At 38.2% G+C, this 23,615-nt stretch overlaps 2 protein-coding genes across 4 annotated transcripts; both read right to left on the bottom strand.

Moving 5' to 3' along the window:
* Positions 1 to 578: 578 nt before the first annotated feature.
* Positions 579 to 9,909, bottom strand: LOC132161032 (integrin beta-7-like). Of its 3 annotated transcripts, none has more exons than XM_059570800.1 (16): positions 9,760 to 9,909; positions 7,831 to 7,894; positions 7,649 to 7,728; positions 6,569 to 6,761; positions 6,119 to 6,289; positions 5,160 to 5,401; positions 4,902 to 5,057; positions 4,665 to 4,760; positions 4,185 to 4,274; positions 3,496 to 3,636; positions 3,188 to 3,378; positions 2,306 to 2,532; positions 1,997 to 2,204; positions 1,275 to 1,465; positions 987 to 1,147; positions 579 to 807 (listed from the first exon to the last, which is right to left on the bottom strand). In XM_059570800.1, the coding sequence occupies exons 2-16, from the start codon at positions 7,892 to 7,894 to the stop codon at positions 715 to 717; spliced, it is 2,304 nt and encodes a 767-aa protein (XP_059426783.1). In that variant the 5' UTR covers positions 9,760 to 9,909; the 3' UTR covers positions 579 to 714. The 3 variants fall into 3 exon arrangements, with proteins under 3 accessions (XP_059426783.1, XP_059426782.1, XP_059426781.1); XM_059570799.1 differs by lacking the exon at positions 9,760 to 9,909 and adding an exon at positions 9,389 to 9,669; XM_059570798.1 differs by lacking the exon at positions 9,760 to 9,909 and adding an exon at positions 7,992 to 8,752.
* A 3,224-nt stretch (positions 9,910 to 13,133) lies between these two features.
* On the bottom strand, positions 13,134 to 23,409 carry LOC132161030 (ATP-dependent 6-phosphofructokinase, muscle type-like). The gene is made up of 22 exons (XM_059570797.1): positions 23,220 to 23,409; positions 21,856 to 21,929; positions 21,541 to 21,618; positions 19,561 to 19,750; positions 19,208 to 19,373; positions 19,076 to 19,120; positions 18,302 to 18,410; positions 18,124 to 18,219; positions 17,926 to 18,018; positions 17,709 to 17,834; positions 16,176 to 16,240; positions 16,034 to 16,097; positions 15,740 to 15,886; positions 15,580 to 15,650; positions 15,413 to 15,500; positions 15,126 to 15,278; positions 14,875 to 15,039; positions 14,719 to 14,780; positions 14,472 to 14,583; positions 14,276 to 14,375; positions 13,689 to 13,794; positions 13,134 to 13,564 (listed from the first exon to the last, which is right to left on the bottom strand). The coding sequence occupies exons 1-22, from the start codon at positions 23,302 to 23,304 to the stop codon at positions 13,429 to 13,431; spliced, it is 2,331 nt and encodes a 776-aa protein (XP_059426780.1). The 5' UTR covers positions 23,305 to 23,409; the 3' UTR covers positions 13,134 to 13,428.
* Between the last annotated feature and the right edge of the window lie 206 nt (positions 23,410 to 23,615).

Raw genomic sequence — 23,615 nt, 5'->3', positions numbered from 1 at the left:
AAGCCTATCGGGAAACTGCAGCGTCCCGGAAGTGGAGGTAATTACATGAGTACTGTAGTTTTTAGATTTCTACTCGTGATCAGAGCAGATGTGATGAATTTGTCATTCAGAAATAGAAACGGACAACATAATGTGACCTGCTAATTGAACTAAAATTATAAGATGAAAGAATGAAACGTTTTTGGGAAATTTTGAATGGCACTTTTATTATTGAAGCAAAAGTAAAGCAATTACACTGTTAACGGTTTTGGAATAAAGCTGTTCAGGTCATACCTCAAACATAACTTGAAGTCACTGTTTAAAAATAACAATAATTTAAGCTGTAAACCTGCTGTATTAGCACTAAAACACACCTTTGAGGTTTTAGTTAGCAATATAACTGCATAAAATGTCACATAAATGTAATAATTTTAAACAAACAATAATAATAATAATTTTTATCTCATAAAAGGACATTCTCTATTTCTATTAGGTAGAGTTGTTTAGTTTATCAACCTTTTCAGGAGAAAGAAGGCTTTGTGTTCATCATATATTAGGCCTACCATGCATAAAATGCAACACAATATTTACAACAATCATGTATTTCAATGTTTTATTGTTAGCTTAGAATATAGATTTTAATGACATTGACACAATTTAAGATATACAATAAAAAAATGCAAAAACAAGATATCACAATTGCAAACTCCCAGAGACACTCTCTCTCTCTTTAAATTAAATTGACTCAAAATCCTTTTCGTTTTCGTCTTTGTCATGCAAAGGGTTGTACACCGTTGTTGTGGCACCTTTGAAAAGAGGATTCTGGGTCTGTACAGAACAAACAGACATTTAATTGTTACACAGTCATTCTGTAAATTATTTGATTTCACAATAAAAACAAACAATATGTTGTCTACACAGGTTATAATTCACTCTACATTTAAAGCCTACAAAGCTGACTGTGTTTAAGTGCTTAATAACACAGAGTGTCTTTGCATGTACATCACCTCTTTCCATTCGGTCTGCTTCTGCACTTTGACAAAGTTCTGATATTCTCTAATATCATACAGCTCCAGCAGGCAACGGTAAATAATGATTATTATAATGCCAATAAAAATTATGCTTGACACAGAAATGCCAATTATAAGTTTAGTCTTATCAACAGAACCTACAGAGACAAAAAGAATGAACATTTAACATTCACAGTTACATCAGTTCTGTGTCATATATGAGTTTAACAGTGTGCTTATTTTACAGTCTGGTCAAATTAATCTAAAGTAGGCCTTAATACATACGAGGCAGGTCTGCATATTGAAGCACAATTTTGCCGTCGCCACCAAGTTTCACATCATATGACATGGTCGCTTCATGTGTGCAACGCAGCTCATGAGTGCCAACAAGACGAGATACTGTAGCATTCAAACATTCTACAGCACAGATATTGATATCAGGAGTACCATCTTTTACATGACATTTCACACAGCCCCTAAAGACATATTAAAACAAAGACACATTTGTCAGACACTTTCATCCAAAGTAAATTTGCATTTGTAATACATTGCATTCAAGGTATATTATCAATTCATGCATGCCATGGGAATCAAACCCATGACTTTGGTGTTGTTAGCAGTGTTACTTTAATATAATTGAGAGTTTTTAGTAATATTTTAAATTAGTTTGTAGTTTTATATTTTCTGTTTTTTAATATACCTATAAGGTTTTTGTTCGTTTTGATTTCAGTTTTGCTTTTTCTTATTTTAGTACATCAGTTTAAACTAAACAGAAATAAGGAAATGAAATATATCAAGCTCCAGTCTAAGTGGATAGCAGGAATAAGCCTCACAATGATTCACAATTCAAAAGTCTTGTTAATCAGCACTATGATCATTACAAAAACAGGAAGAGAAAACTGAAATTGTGACTTCAAAAAGAAACAAACCCACACACAAGTGCACACCTCACAAAAAAATCATCTTGAAACACGGATATCAGTTCAGAGGAAGAGACAGATACTCACTTCAACAGCATGCACTCATCAGTGAATGCAGAACAGTTCTCTCCCTTGAATCCTTTGTTACACTTACAAACGTTGCAAGTGCATTTGCCTTGACCGCTGCAAAGCAGATTGTTATTCATGCATTTGTCTTGGCTAGGTGAGCAATGGCATGCAGACCCCGTGTAGTCATGACTGCAGTCACATGTCCCACACTTACATCTGCCTTTACCTATGACAAATGCATGGAGGGGATACATAGATTTAATAAAAGAAAGAAAGAAAGAAAGAAAGAAAGAAAGGCAATATTTTGTGCTATTGCATTGGACTTACCATTACAGAGCTTGTTATCATGGTATTCACAACTATTGTCATCACATTCGCAGAATTTCCCACTGTAATGGCCTTGGCACACACACTTGCCACACTCACAGATGCCATGTCCACTGCAAGTCACCGAGCTGTTGTCAGGCCGACAGGATGCCAGCATGTTGCTGATGGAGTCCGCATCAGTCTGTTGTTTACACTCGCAGCGCTGACCCAAAAACCTTTCATTACAGCTAACAAACACATCACACACACACTTTACAAGTTAAAAAATGTAAACTGTAAGGAATACAGTATTTGCCAGTATGCACCAGCATTTAAAGCTGTTCAATCAAATAAGGTGTTTATTCGAAAGAGCTTTTTAAATAAATCAACATGACAATCAAATCACACCATATCACACATCATTCCAGCCTCATATTATATTTTCTCACTTTTGTGAAATATAAAAGGTGATTTATACCACGAACCTACAAAAAAAAAAAAAAACACCACAAAATATCATAAAAGTAGTCTTTTAAAGACTTTACTGAGTACTAACTGAAAAGCTCATGAAAATAACATGTTTGAAATAATTGACACTTAGCTTCACATGTCATGTGACTAATCAAGACACATAAGTTACAAATGTGACTGGAAATGCAATTTTAAGACTTGCTGATGACTGTAATAGCTGTTTTTTCTTTTCTTTTGAGCTTGGTAGTAATAATAAAATATTGTTGATTAGCCTTTCAGCTAACTTGGGTACGAATGCAAATGACAAAATGTAATTTGTTTTATTAATTAAACTTGAACTTAAAGTTTATTATAATTTGAACTTCAGAGAGCCTCTAATCACGTGGTCTGTTAGCGGATGCAGTTCCCAGCTGAGACGCTAGGGGTCTCTACCTGCACACGCCGCATGAGAGTTTTCCATTACTGCTGCAGTGTTTGGAAGCCTCCTCTGCAACACCACAGTCACAGTCACACTCTGTATGCACTGTGATCTTCACCTCCTCATTTATGCCTTGTATTTTGATCCGAAATGTCTGAGGCTTTGTCAGACATGCAGACGCATTCAAACGTACATTGAACGTAATCTATAAAATCAATAAATGAAAAGAAAAAAACAAAACTTATTCAGGCTTATGATATATAACAACAAATTGTTCGTGGTTGCTGATTATTCAGATGAAACCACTGATGGTGGTGTTTACCGGCTCATGCTTAATGCCTTGACATTCCCCTTTCTCCTTCCATTCACTATCCAAATGATTCCCCTTACATGTAGACCTGTAGGAAATGTCCAATTCTTTTGGAGCTCCCTCCTGCTCTAACACCAGTGTGGCTGACAAATTCTGGCAAACATAAACATGCATTTTTATAAATACACAGTGATATATAAATTATTAAGCAAAAAACATACATGTCTATGGCAAAAGTCTTTTGTGTATTATTTGAATCCTTATTGAAAAAAGAAAATAATTAAATATCATCTGGCTTTCTGGAATGCTTGCATCTGTGGTCCAATAATTTGATCTCTGAAGTGTATAATTGACCATTATTCCTGGCAAGCAATTTCTTACACTGGGCTAGTTTATTGTCTCTCATGATCACAATAAGATCATTTAAACTCGAATCATTTAATTTATGGCAGTTATTTGTTTGTTAAATAGGTCATGTAATACACAATACACAGTTTCAGTTAAAAAAATATTTAATATTTTTAAAAAATTAGTAAATTATTTAACTATTTAAGCAGAAGTGAAAAAGGGCTGTGGGGAAATAGTGACTGTTATGTTCTAGCAGCCACTTGTTATCACTGTTAGTTAAATGGGAAGTAGAGGCAGTGCACAAGCCAATATCACGAAACAAGGTCAAAACATTAAATTATGAAAACACTCACCCCATAGGCTTCAGAGATGAGATCCACAACATTACTTGAGTCCTTCTTTAATACGCCAACCACTGACTGAGGAATCAGTGCACTGAGGGCCTGTGAATGTGTGTATGAATGATGGAAAAAAGAGAGAATCATTCTATTTTAAAAACTCACTAAAATTTGTATTATTAAATCTATTTATACAATACCATTCAAAGATTTGGGGTTGATAATATTTATTTTGTTTTTGAAAGAAGACTCTTATGTTTACCAATGGTACACTCTCAGAAAAAAAGCACAAAAGCTGTCACTTTTGAAAAGGTACTGCCCCAGTTTTTCCTGAGAGTGTACATTTATTTTATCCCACGATCACGTTTACTGTCACTTTTAATAAATGTAATGCATTCTTGCTGAATAAAAGTGTTTTTCTATTAAAACAAAAACCACACACACACATTTACTGACTCCACACATTAAACAGCAGTACATATAGCACCCTCAAACCTTATATGCTGGATATATGTCCTCAGTCACAGCAAATATGAGCTGAATATTGTTATCCTGCAGGACTCTAGATACATGGCCCACTGATGGATAATCCTATAGGATAATTTAAAAAGATTGCATGTCTTTATATACAAACTATTCCACTTAAATTCCTCTTTAGATTCATTTTCTATTTTTGGGCAACCATCTACAACAGAAAACACAAAGAATGTTCATTAAATGTGCAATACTCACAAAGGCTTTTCCATCATAGGAACCATTATTATTGAGATGACACTGTCCATTATGTGGCTGAAAGACACCACCTAGTCGTCCATCTCCTGCCATGTGGAAAGTATCATCAGATGTATAAACCAGAATCCGTGTCACATTACCCCACTTGATCTTATCCTTTGTTGAGAAATGGAAAAAAAAAGCCTTTTGTCATGTAGCTACTATGGAATTATCAGCTTGAATCAGATTTTTCTCAGGTAACAAACACACAGATTTCACCTTACAGACCGCAGCCTGCATGATGGCATCCAGACCAGCCTCAGGAGCGTCCAGGTTGCCAGAGATAAGTTGTTTGCTAACTTCTCGTTCAAACTCCCTGGCATCCTGAGTCAGGGGCAGGACATTCTTAAAACTGAAGGCCGGTTGGCAGGTATCTATGCGATTGGGGCAGGGGTTCAGACGTCTTGCGTTCACCTGACTGACATATGGCAACATCTCCTTATCAACAAAAGACCCGAAGCCTGAGAGATGGAGGAAGAGCTTAGGATGCATGACAGTAATGTAGCTCTGTTTCTTTAAACTGAAGTTTAAATAGCTCTATTTATTTAATATTTTTCCTATTTTTATGTTTTAATTAATTATATTTTTGGGATCAGTAAGATTTTTTTAATCTGTAGAAGAATTGATTTAATCAGAAATACAGTAAAACAGCAATACTAATAGTGTTTAAAGAAATAGCATTTTGATTTTAATATATTCTAAAATGTATTCCTGTGATGGCAAAGCTGAATTTTCAGCAGCCATTATTCCACTTTGATGCCTTGACACTACTTCTTATTTACATTCCAGAAATAATTTTTTGCAAAATAAATTTTAAAAGGAATGGACTTCACAAAAAAAGAAGAAGAAGAACATTTTGGTTTTCAAGCAAGTCTTTAACTGAAGAAACATTTTCAGGCAGAGTATAACTAGAAATTAAGATATTAATAATATAACAATAATAATAATAATATATTAATAATGAATATAGAAATTCATATAGACATTTACATAACTTTAATTTATTCTCTATATCTTTTTCAGATTGGGAATACAAAAATGTGCAACCATTTTTATTGTCATAATACAGTAGTTCAGATTTCTTTGCGCTTTCAAAAATGATTTATTAACAATGATGAAAATTCCCCATTGGTCAGTCACCATTGATATTATTAATTCCGTTTATTATATAGTCTCACCGATCCGGACGGTGTCTGTGATGTCCTTCAGCTTCTTGAGGATTTTCTGCCCCAGGGTTTTAATTTGCTCCAGATCATCTTTCATGGAATAGCTCAGATCCATCAGGTAGTACAGATCTATAGGGTAACCTACAGCCCTCTTAAACTCAACTTTGAATTCAAATGGAACTCCTGCACATTTAAAAAAAACAACCAGAGAAAACTATTTAGGGACTGCAGAAATATGGTTGTTTTGAATTTAGTTTGTGCTAATTGCTATTATTTGGCTAATATTTATTAATTGTATGTACAAGATACATATTATTGTGCATCGTTGCTGTATAATGTTACAACTGCATACAAAGTTATATAATTACACTAAAATGTAAATGCTCTGCACATGGCTTTAAGCTTATGTTCCAATATGTTGCAACAAGCCGCTGCATGTTTGAGCAGAAGTCTTAAGCTCACCAATTCTGAGTGTAATGTTGATATTTTGAGGTTTGAGTTGGACCACATTTTCACGATCACTGCTGAGGTCACTGTTCTTCACATTAGTCAAGGGATGTAATCCAGGATTGATCATATGATTACAAATCCTCTCCTTCAGAGACCTGGGAGAATCACATCGCCGTTCATTTGACTCACCTGGTTTTAGAAAGTCCTGCATTGCAAGGAAATTTGCATTACAAGCACAATCATTTATTAAATGAATCAGAAATCAGATAATCACAATGAAATGGCATGCAACACATTGAATTAACATAAAGGGCAAATGTTGTACTTCAAATGTTATAAAAGTAAATATTAACTGAATCAACCTACACCATGGCAAATTAGAAATAATGCTTTAAGCTAACAACTGTTTTTACTTTTACAATTAAGGAGGGAGGTGTGATTCATGTTAAAGTTTAATAATTGATTTCTTATTATTATGAAACTGTTGAATTCTTTTTCCATTTATCCATATTTAGAAATATGATTATTGTCTAATTGATTGTTTTCATGATTTTGAAAATGCACAGATAGTAAATGTATCAGTGTACAACACAACCAAATAAAGAATTTTATTTGCAGTGCGTTTCTTTATTTGGTTGTATTGTGAGCATTTGCAGCACATGTATTGTCAAATGAAGTTGTTTTCTCAATTTGCAAGTGTTTTTTTCTATTTGCAACGCATTGAGCTCTCTCAGCCATCGTATTTAACACTTAGTTTAGGAAACAGCTGACAATACCATGAACATCACCATGGGAGAAAAGTGTAAAAATGCATCATGACAAGAGCATGAATTGCTGAAGAGGCAGCTGGTTAGTTTGTATAGAAAACATGCTCAGCCACAGGTACCACAGCAGGAAAAGAGGCTTCAAAAGGGCACCAAAAGCAATGTGCAACCTTAAAAACTTTTCAGGGTTTAATGTATAATGGATTCTTTGTTTCTCAATGATTTCTTTTCTCAATTCTCTCCAGCTGAGAAAGACTGACATCTTCTCTTTCCTGATCATATAGTTAAATTACATTACAAACTGATTCATTTAGATTATATAACTTACGATCTGTGAGCACCATGCACATCCGGGACTCTTTATACATTCAGAGCATGAAGAGTGAGATTGGCAAAGTGGTCCCTGCCCTAAAATGCACATATACAGATAATTTCAATTATAAAGGCACCAAGGCTGTTTTAAAAAAAATTTAAAGTCATGGATGTGATTAAAGAGACCAAGTGCATTACCGAGTATACACCTCTGTCCCAAACAGTGAAAGAGAACTGTCACAGCTATCAAAATAGCCTTCATCTGCAGAGAAAAGAAAATTTTACTATGAAGTTACAATGACAAAAGGTTAATTTAGAGCTAATTTGATCATTTTAACATATCTTAATATGAAATATACCTGTAATAAAAGTGTCTCAATGACACCACCCATTTAGTAAAAGCACAATAATACAGCATAAAAGTATAACACTCATATATTTATATGTAAAAAACATACATGCACAAATTATGTTTCTCTATCAATGTTAAATAAATAAAATATTCTATCAACTGTCATGTTCTTTGGGACCAGAAACAAATCACATTGTGATGTTCTTTTTTTATCATAAAAAGAATTTCTACACTTGCGTGACATACAACACCATATGACCAGCACATGAATAAAAAGAAACAGAACTAAATATATATAAAAGCACCACTGCACTTCCACCAGGCCACATGCATGAGAACGTGACAGCAGACACCTGACAATGAGTCACACATTACAAGATGGAAGTCTGCAAGCGAGGCGGCAGACAGACATACAAAACCACAGAACGTCAGCCTTCCTCTTTTGTAATTCTCATATATCATTTAACCAGCACAGAGTCATAGACTGAGTGAGAGACAAATCCAAGGGTGAAAACACACATTCTTAAATACTTAATAAGTAGTAGCCTACTTGGCAGAGATGCTACCACTGTTCTTTTTTAAATAGCAAGTAAAAACAGAACATACTCAAATTTTTAGATGTGGGTTGACCCTGTTTCAGTAACGGAAATGTTCAGATAAGAAACAGACAGATAGGCATGATGGGGATTCAATTATAAAACAACCAGTAGGCTATTCTAACAGAGCACAGGGCTAAAAATTAACTTACATATTTTCTTTTATATTCCATATTGTAGACAACAGTTAAAAAGTATAAAGAAAGCAGAAATGCTACAATAAGTTTTTGTTTTGTTTTACAGTAACCTAATTAAATAGAGGAAGAGTAGATTTACAATAAGTTTTAAAAGTATTACAGTTTATATGTATTTTGTTGTATTTCTAATTAGAAAAGCTTTCAATTGTTTTGGGGTAAAAGATAGAGGGGAAAAAAGCCCTAGCCACTTTTAATAAACATAACAAACTACCGTTTTTATGGTACTGTATGACGATACTATAACTAATAATTGATAAAGCTAAAAACAATAAAAAAGTATAGTTACCCCTAAGAAATATCATAGCTTAATGCCATTAAGTTTTTAACTCTTTGAAATACTGAAATCGCAAATCTCAATTTAACTATATAGGCTATTCATTAATTAATTTAATTATTTTCTTTCTTTAAAACAAAGTGTTACGCCCAACCATTAATAACATTTTTCAGAACACCATCACCACAGAAATGTGCTTTTTTGAAAATCAACGTCACTTTTCAAACTGTTAGAAACTAAAACTGTCAAGCATTCCCAAAAACATATACAGAGTTCATATTAAAGAGTTCAACGAAATCTAAAATAATTTTCGAATAATTCGAAACAAGTCTCTTACCATAATGGGAGATGTCGAGCGGAGCGTGTGAAAGAGAATTCACAGCGTCACTTGAGGCGTCACAATCATTCTCAACAGCATATCTAGGGCTGTGTCTCAAAACCTAGTGAGCTTTATACCTAGTAGCCAGTTTGGTCAGTTAGAGACAGGTGCAACATATTTGGGCAGGTATCAAGTCTATGAGCCAAAAATAAATACATAAATAAATACTACGTGTTTATGTGATTACCAAACATGTTGCGTGCCTATAATTTAAACATGCTGTCTAGACAGGCAGCGCACTAGGATTTGAGACGCAGTGTATCGATCACATCACAGAGGTAACGTTAGCGTGCAAGCGATACAGGAATACTGTGGTCACTTTACTTTACCTCTTCCTCTTCCTCTCTAGATTTCGTCTGTCTGCGTATCTGTCTTTTGTAACTTTCCCCTCACAATCCAAATACAACACGCTTTTAAATATTAAAATATGCTGAGAATAGTATTTGCTGAACTAAAGCGATACATTTGTATAAGTAGCGAGTATTAATGTAATGTAAATGAAGTTATGATACAGTTATGATTTTCCTGCTATTGCACGTTTGCTAACTTCTTTAGTATTGGAATCTCACATTTGTAATCTGAAAATAGCTTTTTTAACTATAAAATAAAGTGTATAACAACACAGCTGTCGACAAGCATCTTTATTTTAACATTATATAAATATGTAGTCATGGTTTCGATGATGTTAAAGGATATTCTGGAACATATTGGAAGAAAACTGGGATATGTGGTAGGATTACTATGTTCGATGTTTTCATTATTATCATGTAATATATAATGTTATATATTTGGGGGGATACAATATGCATAAGAATATCTTGAGCTTTGGAGAATACGTTTTGTACATTTTATAAAATAAAGCTAAATAATTTGTTGGCCTTTTAGAATAAAAATCCAAAACACACTGAAAAATGTAATATCTTAACAAATTTCAATCTATGTAAATGGCTTTTCTCCATCATTGTCACACACCTGGACTCATTTTGTGTGTTTTTGCCCCTGTGACCCAGTTTCTGTCTTCCGTGTGTGGTTTGATTAGTTCCCAGGTGTGTCTAGTCATTTCCGCATGTGTTCCATGTCCCTGTTAATTTAGTCATGCCATCCACCTGTGTTTCCCCATTATCCTTTGTATAAAAGCCTTGTCCTTTCAGTTCTGTTTTGTCGGGTCTACTCGTTACTCGTCACTTGTCAACTTGCCACTTGCCACTTGCCACTTGCCACTTGCCACTTGCCACTTGCCACTTGCCACTTGCCACTTGCCACTTGCCACTTGCCACTTGCCACTTGCCTCCTGTTATTTACTACTTACCTTGTTTATGTTTGATTTAATAAATCCTTGTTTCGTTTATCCCTCGGCTTCGTGTTCCTTCCAGCAGCGTAAGCCGTGACAGAAGACCCGACCTGAAAAAGTTTTAAAAAACTGTGTTTTCCCTCCGTTTTGTTTTCCGTTTTTTCAGTCTTTTTCTTTCCGTAGTGTGTCATGGATCCCCTCTATCGCCCCGAATACCTCCTCCTCCTGCTGAAGCAGGAGGGACTGTCTCTCGAGGACCATACCAGACGGTTTCTCTGGCTAGCTAATGCCACCAGCTACCCGGACCACGCGCTCTGCACCTTTTATCATGCCAGCCTGAACCCTAGGTGCAGAGCGTTGTCGCCCGAAGATGGTCCTCGGGAGGATTTCGCCGCCTTTATAGAGTGGAATCTGGTGAGAAATGGGTCACCTCTCACGGTCGGCCCAATGGAGGATCTCGCCAGGTCCACTCTGGACCCAGAGCCCAGCCTACAATCTCCCCACGGTACGAGGCATAAGCCAGAGCCCACCGATGACGGAGAGCCAGAGAGCAACCCGTCAGACCAGGTGCGAGAGCCGGCGACACTGCCCACCACGAGGGAGCATAATGTGGAGCGCCAAATGGGTCAAAATGAGGGGGTTTCCAATGCACCTATGCCAGATCCTCTGTTAAGCCCAGGACGGGCTCCTGATCTTCCGTTAAGCCCAGGACGGGCTCCTGATCCTCCTGTAAGCCCAGGATGGGCTCCTGATCCTCCTTTAAGCCCAGGACGGGCTCCTGATCCTCCGTTAAGCCCAGGACGGGCTCCTGATTCCCCGTTAAGCCCAGGACGGGCTCCTGTTCCCCCGTTAAGCCCAGGACGGGCTCCTGATCTTCCGTTAAGCCCAGGAAGGGCTCCTGATCTTCCGTTAAGCCCAGGACGGGCTCCTGAACCCCCGTTAAGCCGAGGACGGGCTCCTGAACCCCCGTTAAGCCGAGGACGGGCTCCTGAACCCCCGTTAAGCCCAGGACGGGCTCCTGAATCCCCGTTAAGCCCAGGACGGGCTCCTGATCCTCCGTTAAGCCCAGGACGGGCTCCTGATCCTCCGTTAAGCCCAGGAAGGGCTCCAGCCCCAGAGCTTACTCCAATGCCTGCTCCTCCAAAATTCCCACCCTCCCACCCACTCCTGCCTCCTCCTCCGCTGTCGTCTGGCTGCCCCTCTGCTCGCCCTCAGCCTACCATCATTGTGGTGCGAGCTCAGCGGGACCGCCATCCTCCAGCGACGCCTTGGTCGGCGTCTCCCTCACCTCCGCCTCCAGCCTCTGAGGCCTGGACTCCGCCTCGGCCCGTTGACCCGTCGGCTCCACCATGGCTCCTAGCTCCTTCCTCTCCGCCGTGGCCCGGCAGTCCGCAGGCTCTGCCTGGCTCCCTCGTCCCTCCGGCTCCGCCTTGGTCTGGCGTCGTCCATCCTATGCCTCGGGACTCCACTCCTCCGGCTTCGCCTCATCCCTCCGTCCCTCCGGCTCCGTCAGGCTCCTTCATCCCCTCGGCTACACCTCAGTCCTCGGTCACTCTGGCCTCACCGCGGCCTTCCGGATCAACATCGCCGCGTCAGTCACCAGAGCCATCAGTTCCGCCTAGGACCTCCGGCTCCTCCCCGTCACCCTGGCTCTTCGGCTCTCCGTCTCCACCTCGGGCTCCTCCTCCACTTGCTCCGTTGCCGTGGGTCGAGTCCCTGGAGTCGGTGACCATTCCTCCTCCATGGCTCCTTCCACCGTCGGCCCCACCTTAGGCCGTTATGGCTGTGGCCTGGGTCCTGCTGGGTACCTCCTGCTTCAGATCCTTCCTGTCTCCTCCCTCCGTCATCTCCTTCCTCTGTAGTCCCTGTCTGCTGGCCCCCTCCTGGGAGGCTGTCCTCCACCGGAACCTCCTCCCAAGTTCCCACCCACGCCTCCCTTTGTTGTTTCTACGGTGCGAGGACGCACCTACCGGGAGGGGGGAGTACTGTCACACACCTGGACTCATTTTGTGTGTTTTTGCCCCTGTGACCCAGTTTCTGTCTTCCGTGTGTGGTTTGATTAGTTCACAGGTGTGTCTAGTCATTTCCGCATGTGTTCCATGTCCCTGTTAATTTAGTCATGCCATCCACCTGTGTTTCCCCATTATCCTTTGTATAAAAGCCTTGTCCTTTCAGTTCTGTTTTGTCGGGTCTACTCGTTACTTGTCTGCTTGTCAACTTGTTACCTGTCACTTGCCACTTGCCTCCTGTTATTTACTACTTACCTTGTTTATGTTTGATTTAATAAATCCTTGTTTCGTTTATCCCTCGGCTTCGTGTTCCTTCCAGCAGCGTAAGCCGTGACAATCATTTAATATTAATATGACTTTTCAAATATCTCTGTGTTCAGTGAAAGCTTGTAAAATGTACAAGTTGTATTTAGCACGTTTTATTTCATTTTTATTTTTAAACAATTATACAATTTCATCCAGACATAATCCAAAATGAGAAATACAGTAGTGGGGTTTTGTACTTCAAGGCATAGTTAATCCAAAAAGTTAAAATTCTGACAATATTTGTTCACTCATGTAACCCATATTTCCTTTTGTGTTCATATGGTTTATAAAGAACATGAGGGTGATTAACTGAATGTTCTTGTATACTAAGGTGATATGGCTCAAAAATCTTTCTATCCCACTGTATTTTTCTGTGTATGTGTGTGTGTAGTCTAGACGGTTCCTCTCTTCTTGATAACATGCTCCAGTGTAGCTGTCTCTGAGGTGTCCAAAGTGATCTTGTATTTAGCCAGAATCTTGAGAATGGGCCTAAGCTTCAGCCACCACTGAGTCTTCGGTATACGATGTCTGGAACAGAATCAGACAGTGTGAGCACATGAGGATGCAGTGATAAGATAGTATTCATCCAGTGAATGACAATGTGTACAATAAAATGAAACAATGTTTAAAATGAAACAGCAGGATCACTCACTCAAAATCAGTGTCCTCTTTGAGATCAGAGAGAGGCTGGAAGATCATGGCTCTCTTCTTCATTCCCAGAACACAGGCAGAGTCCGGTGTGTTGGCAAAGATACGGCCTGCTCATATAAAGATATAGACAAAAAAAGAACATTATTCACACAAACGGGTCAGGTTCATATGTAGAAGTAAGTCGTGGCCTAATGGTTAGAGAGTCTGACTTGCAACTGAAAGGTTGTGAGTTCGAGTCTTGGGCTTGCAGGAATTGTAGGTGGGGGGAGTGCATGTGCAGTGCTCTCTCCACCTTCAATACCACGACTTAGGTGCCCTTGAGCAAGGCACTGAACCCCCAACTGCTCCCTGGGTGCTGCAGCATAAATGGCTGCCCACTGCTCCGTGTGTGTTCACTGCTCTGTGTGTGTGCACTTTGGATGGGTTAAAAAAGCAGAGCACGAATTCTGAGTATGGGTCACCATACTTGGCTGTATGTCACGTCACTCACTTTTTAAAAAAAAAAGTTTTTTTCCCACGAATATGGTGTCCCACTGCTTTTGTATAGTGAGAATTACTGAAGGCTCATTGCAATCACCGTTCACTTACCATGTCTGTAACACTCCTTCAGTTTATCAGTCAACCATAACACTGCTTTAGCACCCATCTTTGTGCCAAAGTTCCTATCAAACGGTGTAGGGGTTCCACCCTGAAATACCATGAGAAAAGAGCTAATGACAAAGGAAATCTCAGCTCTGTTATAATGTTAAAAACAAAGAATGCTATCAATATTGTGCACACAGACCTGCTGCATGTGTCCAAGCACATTCTTGCGGCAGTCAAAAACTCCCTTGCCCTCTTCAGAGTACAAGTTGAAGAGAAAATCTGTGGTATAGTTCGCATTACATTTCTCATTCCTGAGGGAAAACAGGTTGATGTAATTTAGAGTGCTGGTACAAGAACGCAATATGACTGGAGTCATTTGTCTAGATTACTGGTGAAGTTGACTGAATGAAAGATGCAGAAACAGATTGTGTCACAGAATGACCAACCTAAGAATGAGGCCTCTTTTCACTGTGGTCTTCATCTTCTCTAGTAAGTGCTCCACGTTTGTCTACCTCCCAACCAGACGTTAAATGGTTAAAAACAAGCAAAATTATATATATATACACTCAATAGAGCATCAGTCTAACACAAACATGTTTCACCTCCAGGTCGTGAATGCCAAATGGGTCTTCATAGATATAAGCAGCATCAGCCCCTGCAGCCAGTCCTGCCATTGTTGCCAGATAGCCACAGAATCCCCCCATTGTTTCGATGATGAAAACCCTACGCTTTGTTCCAGCAGCGGATTGCTTGATTCTATCGCATGTCTTAAAAGACACAAAACAGATGCTTTGACATATAAACATGTCTGTGAACTGTATATTATTTTATTTTTATAGTGTGGGGTTCTTACAGTTGTGATAGTATTGAGAGCGGTATCAGCACCGATGCTGAAATCTGATCCAGGAATGTTATTAGACACAGTAGCTGGAATAACAACCAAGGGAATACACAACTGCTCATATTTTTCTCTGGCAGTCACTAATTCCAAACCTCCAACAAAGGCCTAAATGAGAGAGAGAGAGAGAGAGAGTGTGTGTGTGTGTAAAAAGGATGCAGAAAGGTAACGTAGTAGCAGATGGACAAATAAAAAAAGGAATGTTTTTATTCATATTGGAATTAATATTCAGGATTTCTCACCTCAAACCCTCCAATGATAACCAGGGCATGAATGTTAAACTTGGCTATATTCAGACTGATCTCTTCAATCATACTAGCTGGAAGTGACCTCCAGGGAGAAACAAAAACAACAACTAAATGCTGGAACTCACACTACATACACTACCATTCGAAGGATTCTGTCTTACCGCTTGGTTCCTAAATTAGATCCGCCTTTGCCTGTCCAGCCTCCAACATAGCCCCATGTCATTGGTTCAATCTGTGAAAAGCGGGAGACAGAGATAAAATTGAATAAACACATTTGTTCATGTGAACTCATGGATTCCTCATGTATGTTAAATACTTTACAGTTCCATGTGCAAGTCCATCGAAGCCGTCATGTACAGCTAGCATGTTGTGTCCTTGAAGGATACCGATCCTGACGGCTGAACGGACTGCCGCGTTCATTCCTGCACATGGAGCTCCCACATTTAGGATGCCTATGTTTATATTACTCTAAATAAGGAGAAAAAGATGGGAGGAGGAAGATGATAAAAATCCTGATACAGAATTATAGAGAAGAGGTAGAGAAATTCATGCATATTTGGAGTAAAGCCTAACGAATGGGATAAACTGCATGATAAAAAGGGGCTTGTTATACACCTTCACATCCGGGGCGGTCACATGAGCCAAAAGTTTATATGTGTTCCAGTTGTTCTCAAAACTCCTGCAGAAGAGAAACAGCAAATCAATCACAAGATTTCTTTGTTATAACGAAAGAAAGAAAGAAAGAAAAAGATCTCACTTTCCCCTGAGCTTGACAGCATCCTCAAACCTGCCCTCTGCCATTGCTGTGGTCACTTCTTTTGTCTAAAAACGAGAATGAGAAGATATTACAAAATTAAATTGCCTAACAATGGTACAAATCAAATCAACAAACCAAACATTTGCATCAGATACTGTATGCTTCTGCAAAAAATAAAAATATAGTATGATATTTCATTATACTACCATTATTACCATAAAGACAAATGTAAACAAATGTAAAAAATACTTTTATTCAGCAAGTGTTTTTAATATTGATAAGAATAAGAATGTTTCTTAAGAAACAAACCTGAATATTAGAATGATTTCTGAAGAATCACGTGGCACTGAAGACTAAAGTAATTATTGCTGAAAATTCAGCTTTGCCATCACAAAAGTAAATACAATTTTAAAATATTTAAAAAAAAGAAACTTCTTCTAAACTATACTATTATTTCAGAAAATATATTATTATTATTATTATTATTATTATTATTTTATTAAATATAAGGATCATTGGTGAGCATATGACACTTCTTTCAAAAAAAATTTTTTTAATCCTACCGACCACACATTGTACCTGTAGTTTATAGAAAATTATATAAAACATACACTTATTACAGGTTTTTTCAACTGCTTACACACAATATCCTTACTTACACACACAGTTTCTGAAACCTGACACTCAAACACTATAAACACACACCAAATCTGCAAAACCATACACTAATTCTTGGCCTTTGACTCTTGAACTCTTTGACTTTTTTGCAAAACACAACACACAACTCTCACACAAAAATATAACAGGAAGTATCTTGGTTTCCTTTTTCAAACACAGCCAATCAAAATGGCACACTAATTCATCAGTGCCTCATACTAACTCCTCACAGGTGCAAACAAACATTGCTTTACTCAGTCATGGCTTTAGAATACGTCTATAAATACACATCTACACATGGTTGATGTATTAATTTCCTTTTGTACTGTGTGATACTTTATTCACAACCACAAGTGCTTACAGTAAAAAAAAAGTAGTTTCAATATTGCTTTCGTGTGTTTTTCAACATCTCTCTGCCAATTACTTTCAATCTTGCACAGAAATGTACAGAGGAATTAATGAAAGGAGAGCTTTAGGTTTTGAATAAATGTGTGTATATGATATGTCCAAAAATATAATACCATGGTGTTTGCAGCAAAGACAAATGTTTGCTTTTGAGATGTGTTTGTGATATTTTGAACGCAGTGCTTCATTTTACAAGAGATGTGAGGCATTTTGCATTTTGGGTGTGCAATTCTTGGATTTGTGTGCAAGAAAAAAGGCAACGTTTTGAAAATGTGTGGAAGCAGTGTACAGCAAAAACTAACTAATAAACATAGGAGCTATGAACTACTTAAGTATATAAATTAAAATTATATACAAAAAAAAAAAAACTTCTATTTTGGGAAAAGAGCATTTTGCTTTGGATGACCACAAAAAATCTAATCAAATATGAAAATGAAGCAGCCAAGTCAGAAAGTATCTGTTACTGCTCACCACTTGCACACACTCCATGAGGGGCAGTCGAACCGCCATGTTTCCAGACAGACTGACCACACATGCAGGGGTGTTAGGAGTGGCTTCTAGCAATGCCATCACAGCCTCCACCCCCATCCTACTGCCCTGAGAACAAGACAGACAGGGGAAGACCTTACTGGCAGCATGTTACAGGTGCATCAAATAAACAAAAAAATATTTCAAAATACTTTCATACCAAGATTCTGTCGAAGGCTGAAGGGGTTCCTCCTCTCTGCACATGACCCAGAACAGTGGCACGTGTGTCAAAGCCGAGCTTCTTAGTGACCAGCTAAACAAACACAAACAAATGTAAAGAATTAGCCAGGATATGTACCGGCTGATAATAAAAAAAAATCACAATGATCATATTTTTGTGCAGCAATGTTTGGCTTACATTCTTGATAATATCACAAGTGATAGGTTTGCCGTGGCGATCCAAAGCACCTTCTGCCACAATAATGACATTCAAACGATTGCCAATGCTTCTTTGCTGCACAATGAAGACAGCATAATATGATGATGATGTTGACTATGATGATAAATAAGACCATTATAATGTGTATAGATGTTACATAGGTAAGTCTCCTGCACAGATGGTCCTCCCATCCTTCATCTGGGGGCATTTCAGGAATAAAAACCCAGTCGGCACCACACGCCAGGGCAGTGACTAAGGCCAAATATCTATATAGACACATAAACATATACATACACTCTCGGTTAGTGGCAGAACATAAGAGAAATACTGCATTGTGATAACCAGGGTTATTACAGTTACTAAAATAAAATAAAAATAATAAAAATACTGTACATTAAAAATAAAATAACCATTAACTGAAATAAAATATAAAAACAATATAATAACTTATTTTATTGAATTTTTATTGAATCTGGTTTCCAAAGCAACATTTCAATAAGTATAACTTTATGTACTAAAATAATTCAATAAACTAATAAATAATAATAAAGATAAAACAAATGAAATAATATCACATACAAAAGGCCATAAGAACACAATAAATCACTAAAACATTAACTATAATTAATATATATATATATATATATATATATATATATAGATATAGATATAGATATAGATAGATAGATAGATAGATAGATAGATAGATAGATAGATAGATAGATAGATAGATAGATAGATAGATAGATAGATAGATAGATAGATAGATAGATAGATAATAATGTATCTCAACAATACTAAAATAACACTGGTGGTAACCTAGTGTAAAACAAAACTACTGCAATTGATACATAAGATATTGATTTTTGTTGTAGAACAGATAATAACAGAACATACAAATGACATATCCATGCACAATACTGCAACATACCCACAATGCCTCCCCATCAATTCCAGAATGAAGGCTCTTTGATGACTGCAAAGATGAGATAACAACAGACAAATCAATGCGTTATCAACTGTGTAGTGCCCTATAACCATGCATGAGTGTGTTTGTATGTACCTCTGAGCTGTTGTTGTGATGGCATCCACTACTTCCATGATCCTGTGCAGAGCTGAATCAGTGCCAATGGTCATGTCTGTGCCACAGAAATCATTGTCGATGGAGCCAACCATCCCAACGATGTTCAGATGAGATGAGCGTTTAGCCTCCTCTGCTGTGATTTTACCTATAAGCAAAAACATGACGTCACATGTGTTTCTCTCTAAATCGCTCTGAAAAAGTGACACAGTTCTCATCAAGCTCCTTATATACTCCTTATATATAAAATACTACTATATACACTACTTTTCAAAAGTTTGGGATTTTTTAATGTTCTCAAAAGAAATCTCTTACACTCAACATATATATCCTACCTGCTTTTAGCAAGATTTGGAGCAGTTCGCTCCACTCATTGCGGAACTCATTGGCACCTGTCAGGCTTCCGTCTCCACCAATAACACACAGATTTGTGATGCCCAGCTTCACCAGGTTACATGCTGCTTTAGCTCTGCCCTCCTTAGAGCGGAAGTCCTGACAGCGGGCACTGCCAATCACTGTACCACCCTGACAAAATAGTCAGAGATAAATAAGAAAAAGAATAATAAATAAACAAATACTTCAGCAAAAACATTAAATTAACTTATATTTTAGAGAAATATACAACCGTGTGGTGGATGTTAAGTGTGGTTGAGATTTCCCTCAGCTGGTTTAAAAAATATGAGGATGATTTAGACCCACATTGCTTTCTGGGTATGGCGCTAGACCAAAGGATAAGGTTTGGCTGGTTAGCCAGGGTTTGAGACTGCCCACACACTTGTGGTGTCATCAGCCAAACTGCATTATCATGATGTCATTTGTCTGTGGCTCATGTGATCACTCACTTGGAATTTGTGGTGTGGGCAATAGTGTTTAAATGTGTGTGGGTAACATTACCCTAAGTCTAAAAAGCAGTTCGCTGGGTGAACTCTGGCATTTTGTGGTAGAACACAGCAGTTATGCCTTGCAACATGATAGCTTCAGTTATATTGATGTATGCACAATAATAAATACAATGTGTCAGGATCCTGCCCTGACAGTCTTGTCTGTCCTATCTTTGTTAAATGTGTCTCTGTACATTTTGTTCCTGAGCACATGGTTGTGTCTTTTGTTTATGTTGGCCGTGTGCTCCCCTTGTCCTGCCTCCTCGTTTCTAATCACCCCCTTGTTTAGTCCTTTGTTTGTCTAATTGTTCACCTGATCCTTGTGTGCTCTGCTCCCTTTATATTGTGCTAATTTCCCTCTGGTCTTTGCTGGTTCGTTTTTGTGTGTGCCTTGCGTACAGTCTCTAGCTTGGATATTTAGTCTTGTTAGAACTCTTTAATCAGTATTTTGCATCTTATTTGGTTCCCTCTTATTTTCTAGTTTTCATTGTTCCCATGTGAGGTCTAGTTCTAGTCTTTGTAGTTTAGTGTTCTTGCTCTTGAACCTTTTGGGGTTTTTCCCACCATTTATTTTCTTTCTAGTTTTCAGCAGGGTTGCTGTTTTCTTTATTTATTTTGGTTTGTAGTTCTAGTTATTTATTCCTAGCTTTTCCCATTATTATCCTTTTTGTTTTCAACTAATTCCAGTTATTTCTAATATTACCTTTTTAGTTTTCTTTTATCCCCAGGCATTGGTTTGCAAGTTTACTTTTATGTCAAACTCTTGTCTCTCCTGTTGTTTTTTGTCTTTGTGTCTGTGTTGGTTCCTGCCCTGCTTCCTGAGTCCTCCCTGGTTGCTGGTTCTTCTGACCTGACAGACATTGTGGCGCTACAAGGGTTTCCTTCAACTGGGTCAGGAGCCACCTCCTTCTAACCAGCCTGTTCTCCTGTCGTGTGCCCTGCCCTATTGTGGACTGTCTTACTGCATCATCGGTGTTTCACGCTTGTTAATAAACTGTTCCCCCTGTTTATTCTGCATCTGGGTCCTCCCTTGCCAAACCCTGACACAATGAGCACAAATGCTTGTTGAAAGCTGTAGTGTTTCTAGCCTTCCATAAACACTGGGACACATGCCTCCCATCAAAAAAGTGTTTTAAAATTGTGATACTCTTTTATGATGTTTTGGATATATGGATAATAATTGTCTTCACCTGCAGTAAGAGTGTGCTGCATTTTCACAAGCAATCAAAAGCAGCTTCACTGCTGATCCACCAATGATATTACCATTTGCGTGTTTTGTTAATTCCTTATTCATTTTCTGTCATAAAGTATCCTGTTACGGTGTGAGAAACTGCTACATGTGATTAAGTGAATTAGTGAACTGTTCCGTGAATTGTGCCCCAGTAAAAAGGCTTGATGCTTCAGGTTGAAGGTGAAGGGAGATGAGTTTATTACCAGCTGCAGCATCATTGACACACTCTCCCAAGTTGCTTGTCGGATGTTATCTCCTCCATCGACTAGGCCCTGATAACCCTACAAGCACACAAAGATTGGAGGATGCATAATTGAACACACACACACACACACACACACACACACACACACGTTACATAATACATCAACTTTAAAAGATTGAGTGGATTTTGAATTGAGCAAGAGCTGAGTGAATTAGAAAGTGAATTTCAAATTTCAAATTTCTGTGTACAGCGAGTGCCAGTCTTTCACTTTTAATTCTTTATTTCTTATGTGTGTGTGCTTAGATGTACAAACCTCATGTACAAAATAGACTTTCGCACCGGTGTAGATCCCAACCCTCACTGTGGCTCGGACAGCAGCATTCATACCTGAGATACAGTATAACAAATAAAGAAGCATAAATATTGGACATATTTTATAGACTTTTGATTTGCTAGACATTTACATACCAGAGGTCTAAGGATGTCTTTAATTTGTCACAAGCATTACATTTAATAACATTTTGGTGACTGTTTGTGAAAGTTATCAAGGTAACTAACTATTAATTAACTGGAAAGTGAGAGAGAAAACTGCTTTTGGTTTTATTCTAAATAAAATTTTGTCATCTGGTCACACAAACACACATGGTGGTTAAGTCCCATTGAAAAGGGCAATCTAAGTGGCTCGAGTTTCATTTAAGATTGAACCAGAGAGGACAACAGGCAAGCTTCATTGCCCAGCTCTCTAAAGCAACCACATTTCCCCAAAGGTCACCGGCTAAATATATCACCCCTCAGACAGAGAGAGAGATAGACAGAGAGATCACGGGGAGGAAGTGAGTGAGAGGGAGAGGGAGAGGGAGAGGGAATGATAGGATGACCATAGTTAAGGTTCTTCTAGGACTAGTTGACATTACACAGTTATTTGACTTATTTTCCCGCTGGTACCAGATAAGGTTAGAGGTCGGCTCTTTTTCCTAATGCTAAAGGTTGGATAAAAGGTCAGTGTGAAAGCTTTAGCACCTCTCATGACCTCTCGGATATACGATTCCTGTTGCTCATTCAACATGGTTGCTATAGTAAATGAGGAGGTGGTAGTTCAATCAGGTAATCAAGCATCCAACAAAACCACTTCAAATGATCATCTATCAAGTTATTAGAAAATTCAAAACCACACACATTTGACTTTATGCCTTGCATTTTAATGCAAAAGAGGTGGAAACTGCATATCGCTCTTGATAATGCAGACAGAAACCTTCCTAAATGACAAACACTGATAATTTTCTTACTCCTTAAGATCGAAACTCTATTAATTCAAAGGTATACATTTTGGAATGGTAATGTATATACATAGAAACATAGTAGCCCAATGATCTATTCAGTTCCCTTCAACTCACATTTAATTGTATAGCACTTTTCACGATACAAATTATTGCAAAGCAGCTTTACAGAGAATTAAAGTTTTTACATTTTTATCTATTGACATTAACTACAAGACAGTTGTAGATTATGTGTTTTGGTGTATAAAGTTATGTTTTAAGGCACAAGACTTGTTACTTTCAGTATTACAAATTAAAATAAAGAGATAATTAAAGAGTGCACCCCAAAGCTCTTTAAAGCCTTACTTTCACAGAGTTGGTCTCCATAAAGGCCCATACACACAAATACACACTTCCTTACCTTGTGCATCTCCTCCAGAGGTAAGGACAGCGATGGCTCTTCCAGTGCCCATCTTTGTGGGGTCCACAGATGTTGAACGCTGCATATTGATGAGATGGCCTGGGGATGACAAGAAAAACGAAGTGAACTGTCACCTTTCTCTATCAGACAACTGTCTTGAAGGCTGATTGAGAAAGTGGAGTGGGAAAGTGACAGCAGTATGAACCCCCTCTACTCTGGCATGCAGTGTCACAGACAGTATCCACCCCCTTCATAACTAAATTTAAAATTATCTGCAGTGGCACCGCATGTTGCTAGTGTTCTGACTAAAACAAACACACATAGACACTGCATTTACTGTCACTTTAATCCCATGTCATGTGTCCTTTACACACAAACTAAACCAGATACAAACAC

The sequence above is a fragment of the Carassius carassius genome, chromosome 17 (genome assembly GCF_963082965.1).
Source record: "Carassius carassius chromosome 17, fCarCar2.1, whole genome shotgun sequence".
In the NCBI taxonomy this organism is placed as follows: domain Eukaryota; kingdom Metazoa; phylum Chordata; class Actinopteri; order Cypriniformes; family Cyprinidae; genus Carassius; species Carassius carassius.
This window is presented reverse-complemented; position numbering and strand designations above follow the sequence as displayed.

Bases quoted from the DNA above. Each gene is read 5' to 3' on its own strand.
- LOC132161030 (XM_059570797.1), bottom strand. From the start codon at position 23,304: ATGCAGCGTTCAACATCTGTGGACCCCACAAAGATGGGCACTGGAAGA. The intron at 15,040-15,125 runs GTAAGAACCCCA...GTGTCTTTTAAG, and splicing joins CTCTCAATACTATCACAACT to ACATGCGATAGAATCAAGCA. The intron at 14,376-14,471 runs GTCTGTGTGCAC...ATGGTATTTCAG, and splicing joins TGCTTGGACACATGCAGCAG to GGTGGAACCCCTACACCGTT.
- LOC132161032 (XM_059570798.1), bottom strand. From the start codon at position 8,024: ATGGGTGGTGTCATTGAGACACTTTTATTACAG. The intron at 7,895-7,991 runs GTATATTTCATA...TTTTCTCTGCAG, and splicing joins TTGAGACACTTTTATTACAG to ATGAAGGCTATTTTGATAGC. The intron at 4,761-4,901 runs GTGAGTATTGCA...ATTATCCTATAG, and splicing joins CCTATGATGGAAAAGCCTTT to GATTATCCATCAGTGGGCCA.